The following is a 10,209-nucleotide window of genomic DNA, read 5'->3' as shown; positions in this document are numbered from 1 at the left end:
ACTGCTGTGAATCCAACATTTGAACCAAACATCTGTATTTCCTTCTTTCATCTATTTCTTTTGTCAGACAAAAGCCGCCACAGTTTGATGCAAAGAGTCTGCGTAACATCCCAATCAGAAAACAACATGATTACAAAACATCCCCCCCCTTCTAAAAAGGGCATGTTTTCGATGCGTGTGCTGGTTGAGCAATACGAAAATAAAGGACAGGTGTGCGAGTGCTTTTTTTTTCTGTTAGGCACTCACAGCTGGATGTGACAAGCCAACACCTGGCGAGGGCCAAACTCTCAAACACTTCACGCTGCCGAGATCCAGTTTCACACCAGGAGAGGAGAAGGGGTTTTATAGCGGGCTTTGACAGCGGGGGAATGGGGACGATAACACATGTTATTTCTCAGGTTTTTGTTGCTTTTGAATTTTTTTGTCGCTCATATCAGAGTCTATCAGCTGGAAGACAGAGGCTTCACAGCGGCGGCGTGCAGGAGGTTGGGATCGGGAGGGGAGGGGGGGGATAAGTCATGAACTGTGGTTTGAATACCACGCGACAGGCTGGGCACTGAGTGAGCCAAAGCTACTGTAGCACCTCCAACCCTGAAGGCCAACAGTCATCTGGATGAGAATGTCATTGGTTCGACAACTTAGTGAGCAAACGCCTCATTAATACTAATTGGCACAAATGCTGAAAGTGCTCCTTCCATTTTGGAAAAAAAAAAGAGAGAAATTATCCAAACAATTCCAGTTATTCTATCTGTGAGGATGCATCAAATTAACAATTATATCAGATACCAAAATATAGCAACACTGAGACACAATTGCTTAATTAAAATATAAAAACTACATGTGAAACAATTTCTTCTGTTTTTAAAGAGAAATAATTACAGGTGGCACGCAAATTATAATTTATATCAAAACATGCTGGCTTACACACACACACACACACACACACACACACACACAGAAGAGCCAATCGAGGAAATTAAGCTGTAATTGTACAGATTTTCACATTTGTGTATATTCATCTGATTTGTTGGTTAAGGGAAGGATGAGGGAGTCTGGTTGCATCCGCCCTCCATCTGGCTCAAATTTTTTGATAAACTGGGTCTGCGTGCGCTGCATTTTTTGGTGCATTGGAGGCGTTTTTTTTGTTAGTTCCTGCTGGAGGAATGATGGTCCGTATTGCCGGCCGGCCGACGCTCACTTTCGCCCCTGCCCTGCCATCCCTCCACAGAGCCAGGCAGGAAGAGGACAGAGAGACAGGCAGAGAGAGAGAGAGAGAGAGAGAGTGGCCAAGCCTCAATAAGCCTCTGCATTCCCAGGGGGGAGGATGGGGGGTAGGGGAGTGGGGGGTGGGGGGTGGGTGAGGAGAGGAGGGAAGTAGGGGGGTCATCAGACAGAGCTAGTTGTTATGAAAGAAAAAGAAAGAGGGGGGACTCACATTACACAATTAAAAAAAAAAAATAGAATAATCATATCTCTTTTAAATGATGCACATTATAACCGGGTGAGACATTTGTATAGGGAGATAAAAATATTCCTCGCACACTGCCGAAGCTCGCCGTCTCTTGTCAGGTTTTAAAAGGTGTGAAAATTATATTTGCTTTGCTAATATTATTTTACCAAATGCTGCCGTTTGGTACATAAAAGCCAAGACAGGTTTTCTCCCACTCAGCCCCCCGCCCCCCCACCAAACCACATTACAAAACAGGTGGCCACAGCTAAACAGGCTGTCATATCTCTAAATGTGTCTTATTATTGTATTTTCCCCTTTAAGTATGAATACTGCAAATGTACATATATATGTATATATGTATTGGAGCAAAAAAATGTATGCTCTAGCTCCACTGCTTTGCTCCCGTTCTATTTAGTGTGGAACAAAATGCTTGTCTGCTATTGATTGTATGCAATCAATAAATGAAATCTGATCTAGATAAATAACCTGTGGGGGCAGAGAGTAAAAAAAATAAATTAAAAAAAATGTTGTGAAGTAAGCAAATGAAAGCCTATAGTCTGAGCAGCTGAATCACTGCACACACACGCACGCGCGCGCACGCACGCACGCGCACACACACAGAGCTTCAGTTCGCCTGTGTTATATGCAATAATCAGGAATAACGGGGCCAGGAAATGTCACTGCAGATTTGCCTCTTTCTTGTGGGAAACAGTGCAGTCAAATGGAGAGAGAACCCTACAAATCTCCACCTCCAGCACTCAAGTCCAGACCCAATTAATGTCCACCATTTATTGGACATGTCATCCTTTATATATGAAGCCTATATGATGCCTCCACTGCCTATAAACTTTGCCAAGCAAAAAACGCACAGGTTTTTTTCAAAACTAAAGCAACAACAGAATGCCTTCCCTGTGAATTATTTCACCCACTCAGCTTGTCCCGGAAAACAGCGACAATGTGGGCGGGGGGGGGGTAAATCACTTGAAAATGTGTCTTATGGAGGTGATGTACAGGCCTGTATAGATATGAGAGAAAAACAGCACGGCTAACGCACGGATAAAAATCAAAATCAAAACTCATAGTCACAAGATTGGACTTTTGTACACCGAGCAGCATGAGCCCGCTCCGGCCAGCAAGGGTCTGAGTGACCGTTCCACATGCACTCAGTCCTCCCCCCCACCCCATGGCGGATTTTGTCCCGGCAAGAAACCAGCCGGCACGGCTACGCTTCCAACTTTCAAAAACATCCACAAGTTCACAACTAACCTCTTCGCAAACCCTTCACTAAAATACCCCCCCCGACAACACACATTTTAAAACCGCTATTAGAACTCTTTTTTTAAGATTCCAAAATGCTCGACGCATTTACGCACAGTTTGTCCCCCAGATAGCGGTCCACTTTATCCCGGCGTAAAAAGGGTCCAAAAGGCAGAAATGCGCACCAGCCGCGGCGGACCTTCACACACACACCCAGAACCGCAGTGGAAGCCTTCAAACCCAGGCGTACATCCAAAGATATCGCCCCCCCACATCCTCCACCCCCAGACCGACTGCTTGGTTTGTCTCCCTCTCCCGTGATTTTCTTACCGTTTTTCCGTCTCGGGTTGGCTTGTTTTCGCCTCTTACACCTGGGGCCATCCGCCATGATCTCTTGCTTCATTGATAAGTGTATGTGTGTGTGGGGGGGATCAGATGGCAGCTCGCATGGACTCGATTCCTTGATTTCAGCTTGATATCTGACGGGAAACACACACACGCACACAGACGCGCGCACACACACACACACACACACACACACACACACACACACACACACACACACACACACACACACACACACACAGCAACACCAACAATGTGGGTATTAGCGAGGAGATCCACTTGTGCCGTACGCGTGACAAGAAACAGCAAATGGAACTTGGATGGAGGGACAGATTGTAAAACAGAAAAAGAAAAAAGAAAAAAAAGAGCCGTGCATGGGTGAAAGTATGAGAAGCAGCGACGAGGGCATCCACGTCCATCTAATTTGGATTTTCAGACATTAAAGAGCAAAGCGAACGGCAGCAGGGGGAACGGAATTGTAATTTATCTTATTAGGCGAAAAACCACAATTCCTCCTTCTTCTTCTTTTTTTTGCCAGTGAAGACTGACGCGAAATCATCCATTATGAGGCTATTTCATTCAGAAAAGTTTCACAAGCCGGGTTTGTATTTTGCGTCACTTTTTAAGAAAATCCATCTTTTCAAGCCTACTTGGTCTATTTCCATTCAAATATCCACTTGCAGGATTTGTTCGCGTTTCTGTGTGCGGCGTATTCAGTCCGGGCTTTGAAAAACGAAAAGGTCGAAACAGGTTAATAGCCTAAATCACATTTCTATATATATATATATATATATATATATATATATATATATATATATATATATATATATATATATATATATTTTTTTTTTTTTTTTAGGGTCAAATCCGGAGCTTACACGTTATGGACGGCAAACAAGCGAGACTGTCGAGCCTCGAACAGCTTTTGGAATAAAGCCTCCGCTGCTGTGCTCTCATTCAAAGTCACACAACTTCAATAAAGACTTGGGTTTCGCCTGACACAATTGCACTTCCAGCTTCTTTCTTTTTTTTTTTTTTTAATAAAGTCAATCCGAATTAAGTTAATAAATAACAGGTGGGGAATAATTGTTCAAATGTGCCAAATGACTCCGGACTGTAAGGGGGAAACAAATAAAATCTTAAAAGGCACAAATGGCGCATAAACAAAAGCGATAAGGTTCAAAACGCCTGTGTATGTGTGTGTGTGGGATGTTCGGATCGCCAGCCCATTTATCAGCGCAAATACCGTTATTAGCATTAAGTGAAAATTGACAAGAAGGTTTTGGTTTGTTTAGGTAACTTGGGCGTTTAGCTACATGATATAGCTATATATATATACAAGCTGAAGAGACTAAAGAAGGAAAAACCGGGATGCATATCGTCCTTTTTTTCGGTGTTGTGCAGCGCCAAACTCCCCGCAAAAAGGCACGTTTTCCCCGGCTGTCAAGAACCCACAGGACGCCGCTGCATCGCGGAGGTAAAAAATTATAAATTAAAGAGGGGAAAAAAAGCTGAAAAAAAGCTCAAAACAAACGCACCTAATTCCACCTGCGCAGGTAAAGGCAAAGTTAAGCTCCAACTCTGACGCGGAGCGCGCGGAAGTTTATTGTCCAACATTTTCGCCGAAAAACGCCAGAAATAATAAAAAGAAAAAAATACCCAAAGTGAGGAGGCAACATACCTTGCGTTTTTTGTTTTTAAAGAAGGTGTCTTGCTGGATATAGGAGTCGCAAGGAGGGATGATACTGCAGCGCGTTGTCGGTGAGCGGATCCTTTTCCACCGGTGATAATAAAGCCTTAGAAATAAAGCCTTAGAAATAGTTTGGGAGGGAGGGAGGGACCGCTATTCCTGCTAGGGCAGGTTTACAACTGATGTCTTACACCCACTCCAGGAAACAAACCTGGGTAGGGACTGACGTGTTACGCCTCTTCTAATGACATTTTTTTTTCTTTCCACCTCCTTTTCTTCGCCGTGCAACACAGAGGAAGAAGCCCCCTGAAACGCACGCCACCTATCTTCACGGGAGGGGATAATTGAGGAGAGCCAAACGTGAGCATCTTCTGGGTTGAACGTGAAGTTTTTTTTCCTCTCTCTCTCCCTCCCTCTCTCTCCTTTCTCCCCCCCCTTCTCGCTCCTCTTTGCTTTCCCTCTCTCTCCATCTCTTTTTGAGTGAAACCAACTATGTCGGGCTTCGACGCGGAGCAAAGAACAGGCGACAGGGTGTTTTTCCCTCTCTCTTTCTCCATGTGAATATGTGTGTGTGTGTTAGTGTAGAAAAGGGGGAGAAACTTGGAGCGCGTCCACGCCGGCCCGCAATCATGTAAGGATTTTTATTGAGAAAATATATATATATATATATATATATATATATATATATATTTCTATTTCCACTCCGTTTAATTTGCAGAAATGGCAGGGTTGCTATACGGCAGGACGGGGAGGCTATTCCACATTTTCTTCATTATTGTAATTGGCTGCGACTGCAAAAGGTTTGGGGATGCTCGGCTTTTTATCTACGCTGCAAAAAATATCCGTTATGGACATAATCATTTAGTTCAAACCTTGTTGTTGTTGTCTTTGCTTGGAAATCAGTGGTGTGTCGGTTCCATTACACACGGACCTTTTATGATATTGGGCATCATTTAGTTCATGTCAAGAGTTAGATGTGCTGTAATCGTTTTTTTTTAAAGGAAATTATTGGGGGAATGAAGAAAAAAAAGCTTTTGGAAAACAGAATTGGCAGAATTTGTGTCCTCTGCTTTTGTGGGGGAATTAACATTGCAAAGGTAAGAAAAAAAGAAAAAAGAAATCACTTTAGATGGACTTTTAGTTTTTTTGTAGCATGAGAGTAAATCACTGTTTTATGTACCTGCCTCAGGTACATCACTGCCTTTGTCTGCATGTTAACTCCACATACAGTCACACTTTGTAAGGGGGAGATAAAATTGTATTAATTATTCTTTGCATCTGTTTCTTAGTCCACTCTCTAATTGCAGCCCCACTAACGAAAATGAACCAAAGTGAATGTGGGAGATCAGACAGCTTGCACAAAGTGTGTAACCCAGCAGTGACAGGGGTGACTGCAGCCTCTGCCTCTGTAGGAATATTCCAAAGATAGGCCACTAAAGGAGCTGGGGGGGGAAATACCATAAAGTACAATAAAGTGACGGTAAAGTTACTACAGAGAGCAGCAGCCGCACTGCGAGTCCCTGCAGGAATATTAGAGGACTATCACCGGGGGTAGTCCAGGATTATTACAGGGATCCTTTTTTTCCCATCCTGGACTCCACTTTAACAGGATGAATCTCGCATTTATTAAAGAAGTCAACCAGCTCAGCCATGTCTGACTTGCCAGAGAGGGAGAGATAGAGAGAGAGAGAGAGAGAGGAGGGGGGAGAGAGAGAGAGAGAGGGGGGGGAGAGAGAGAAAGAGAAAGAGAGAGAGAGAGAGATGGAAGCTCCACCTTTGCAGCTCTGTGATTGGTTATGTAAATAAAGCATTATTTTGTGTCCTGTCTGTCCTCCTGCAGTTTGCCACTGTATGGCTAATTAAATCATCAATCAAGGGGCTGAACTGGTTGTTGCCCACCCCCCAAAAAAAAAGAAAAAAACAAACAATCAGATGCAGCTAAAAGACATTTCAGACCAACAGAATCATAGGTAGCTTTCTGGTAGGAATTTGTATAGAAACAGTTTGATTTTTTTTATGTTTTGTGGAACACCACTTGTGTTTTTTATGTATTATTATCATACCATTAACAGTACTAATCATTTGTATTTTTTAGTATAATCATTATAATTATCATCATAGAAGAGGACTTGAATGCCAAATGGAGTTTTTTAGTTTTTTGGTAAGTTTACTTTTTTTTCTCTCTTTAGTATATGAATCATTTCCATCATGTATTGTGGTCTTTTTTTTTCTCTTCTTCTTCTTCTCAAAAAAAATCAAAGAGGAGGGAGGTCAGACGCTCCTGTTTTACCTCGGGTCAAAAGTGGATCCAGTCTTGGGTGAATTATTGCCACGCGTAATTTCCTGCCACAGTGCTTGCATGTAAACGAAGCAGTCCGCCACTCTCTCTCTCTCTCTCCCTCCCTGTGTCTCACTCTCTCTCCCCCACACACACTCTCTCTCTCTCCCACACACACTCTCTCTCTCCCACACACACTCACCCATTTGAACCGTAGCTCCAGCTCTGTGTCCCATTCATCCAAGCGAGTTTGGAGTGGCACCTCTTGCCTTATTTTTTAATTCTTTTTTTTACGCACACAGGCTCTCCTTCGTGGGGCTCCACATATTCACCGTGAAAACGGATTACAGTCAGTGTGTGACCTATAGGGGGACCTTGTGCTTAATATGAATATATTGATATAAATGAGGGGGGAGGAGGGGATTCATAATTTTTGACAGTTTTTTTTTTTTTTTTTAAATTGACTCTGTCAATTTCACATTAAAAGTGCAACATGTTGATGCACTGTGTGAGTGAATTAATTATTAGGGCAATTTGTTTGTAATGTTTGGGAGAAATTGGTTCACTGTCAACTTAAAACAGGCTGACAGATTTGTAATGATTGAAATCATTTGTAATGAATTGTGGGTTGTTGGTTTTTTTTATTGGATTGCTCACTGCATGTTATTCTCTCCTCTGTGTTTGTATGTGTTTTTTATTTTTTATTTATTTCTCTGAATAAAGATTTGAAGCTTTTTTTGCAGCACACTATCTGCCCCGGCATATTTTTGTGAAGTTGAAATGTTGCCCCAGAAAAAAAAAAAAAAAATCAATAAGTGGAAATTTACTTGGGTTTAATGGTTTTTAATGTCCAACACCTAAATTGGAGCTGTGCAGTTCTGCAGCTGTCTGCCTCAGGCATGACTACTGATTACCAAGATTATAATCTTAATTTTCTCTCTCCCTCTCTGCCTCAGAGTGTGTGTGTGTGTGTGTGTATGTGTGTGTGTGTGTGTGTGGGCCATGTTTAGTTTTTTTGACACAGTAAAAAACAGATTGACTGCAAACACAGCGGTGCAGTGGGTTGTACTGCAGGAATGTTTCGTAGTATTTAGAGAATCTGTCGGTGTAATTACGGCTTGTGTTTGCACATACTATAGAGAAGTTACAGAAATACACTCGCTGATATATTGTGTGGACTTTGCCAGCTGCTATTATGTCTCACCAGCCTTCAAAAGTGTATGCAACGGGAGCAACGCAGCAAACAAAGATCACCATTTTAGCTTCGCTGGATCTCAGAATAATAGAACTATTTTCCCCAGCTGAGTCACTCAGCGCCAGCGGATCATATTCTTCTTCATGCACGGGGCTTTACATTCAAGATCTGCATCAAGTAACCACATGTAAGGTCAGAGGTCACTGCAGCGTGACTATAGCCTTGTACTTAACCCTCTGAGGTCTAAGGACATTTCTTCTTAAAATTTCATTTTAAGGGTATTTGCATGTAACAGATACCAATGTGTTTCATATCAAAATGTTCAGAACAAACTCAGCTTTATGTATAGTGGGGCCCAAATTTTTTTCCAGAGCAATGTATAAAGAGATAATTTGCAACATGCTTTTTGAAATTTCTCAAATCTCTTGTGAAAACATACCTACACTCAGTTGTTTTGGTGCTTGAAATGAGTTCACAAAAGTTTTGGGTTCACAAAAGTAGCATTCTGTATGACTTAAAATAGTATATACATTTTGTAATATTGCTTTCTGAGTAGGACTGCTGTCAAACATCTCTTGGACTCGCAGATGCGTCTTTTGTCCTCAGAGGGTTAAAGGCTTTTTTGCAGGTTGATGTCAAATTCCCGTGGGTGGATTTGTCAAATTTGACCATCTACAGGTACACATTTTTGATTGTTACCTTCACATTTCCTTTCATACGTATATACATGTACAGTATAAGTGTGACGCTCACTAAAACAGACCTGTGATCACGTTAAGACATGAGAAACGCTCAGCTGGACAGTGAAACCTGGACTTGCAGCGGGTTTCATTACAGAGTGAAATAAGATCCTCCGCTGAAATCAGGTCGGCAGTCAACGTCGCTGACCGTCTCGCGCCTGATATTTAATTTAAAAAAAAAAAGAGAGCGCATCGGCCCAGTAATACAGTCATCCAAGTGGCAAGATGGTGTCCAACACATCCTGGTCTCGTTTGGTAGAATAAATGCTGTTTTTTATATCGTATCTTGTGTTTGCAGCCCTTGCTGGTGTACAGTACAGTAAGACAAGAGAGAGAGAGAGACAGAGAGAGACAGTGAGAGACAGTGAGAGACAGAGAGAGACAGGGAGAGAGAGAGGGAGAGAGAGAGAGAGATAGGGAGAGACAGAAAGAGAGAGAGAGACAAAGAGAGAGAGACAGACAGAGAGACAAGAAGAGAGACAGGGAGAGACAGACAGAGAGACAGGGAGAGAGACAGACAGAGATCAGGGAGAGAGACAGAGAGAGACAGGGAGAGACAGAAAGAGAGACAGGGAGAAACAGACAGAGAGAGACAGAGAGACAAAGACAGTGAGAGAGAGACAGAGAGACAGAGGGAGAGACAGACAGAGAGACAGGGAGAAAAAGACAGAGAGAGACAGGGAGAGACAGAAAGAGAGACAGGGAGAAACAGACAGAGAGAGACAAAGACAGTGAGAGAGAGAGAGAGAGAGAGAGACAGAGAGAGAGAGAGAGAGAGAGAGAGAGAGAGAGACAGTGAGAGATAGAGAGACAGGGAGAGACAGGGAGAGAGAGAAAGAGATGCCACGGCAGAACACGCCTTGAGACCTAAACACATGTATGTGCATGTTGTGCATTCAACAACTTCAGCCACCAGGCCTAATTTAGATCGGGGAGAGTCGCATGACATTGTGGTGTATCCAGAGATGAATCTATGCCCAGTACTGCTCGCTCTCTCTCTCGAAAAACAAAAACAAACAAAACAGCAGTTCAACAAATCTGTTACAATATGAAGAATATTCACACTGGGAAAAAAAGGCCACTTCAAAATAAATAAAAAATAAATAAAAACCCAATGAATTCAGGTGTTTTTTGCTTGTAATAAGTAAACAAAAAATATATATATAGAAACATAAAAGTGAAAATTCACTTTGTAAGATTTCTTGAAATCAGATATAACAGTCCCTCCTGAAAAACGCGATTATGCGATCGCAT

The 10,209-nt window shown here is 42.4% G+C and overlaps 1 protein-coding gene across 6 annotated transcripts in view; it reads right to left on the bottom strand.

Moving 5' to 3' along the window:
- Positions 1–10,209, bottom strand: part of zeb2b (zinc finger E-box binding homeobox 2b) — a 145,143-nt gene that overhangs the window by 88,386 nt on the left and 46,548 nt on the right. For 3 of the 6 annotated variants that reach the window (XM_028571826.1, XM_028571827.1, XM_028571828.1), the window contains exons 1-2: positions 4,734–4,841; positions 3,038–3,186 (exon numbers count right to left, since the gene is read on the bottom strand). In XM_028571826.1, coding sequence (XP_028427627.1) covers positions 3,038–3,110 — 73 coding nt within the window. In that variant the 5' untranslated portion in view covers positions 3,111–3,186; positions 4,734–4,841. Of the gene's footprint in view, positions 1–3,037; positions 3,187–4,733; positions 4,842–10,209 lie in introns of those variants that run through there. The other 3 variants (XM_028571823.1, XM_028571825.1, XM_028571824.1) reach the window with 1 other exon arrangement.

This window comes from Perca flavescens, chromosome 24 (genome assembly GCF_004354835.1).
Source record: "Perca flavescens isolate YP-PL-M2 chromosome 24, PFLA_1.0, whole genome shotgun sequence".
NCBI lineage: Eukaryota > Metazoa > Chordata > Actinopteri > Perciformes > Percidae > Perca > Perca flavescens.
The sequence above is the reverse complement of the archived record's forward strand: the minus strand, read 5'-3'. Positions and strand labels throughout refer to the sequence as shown.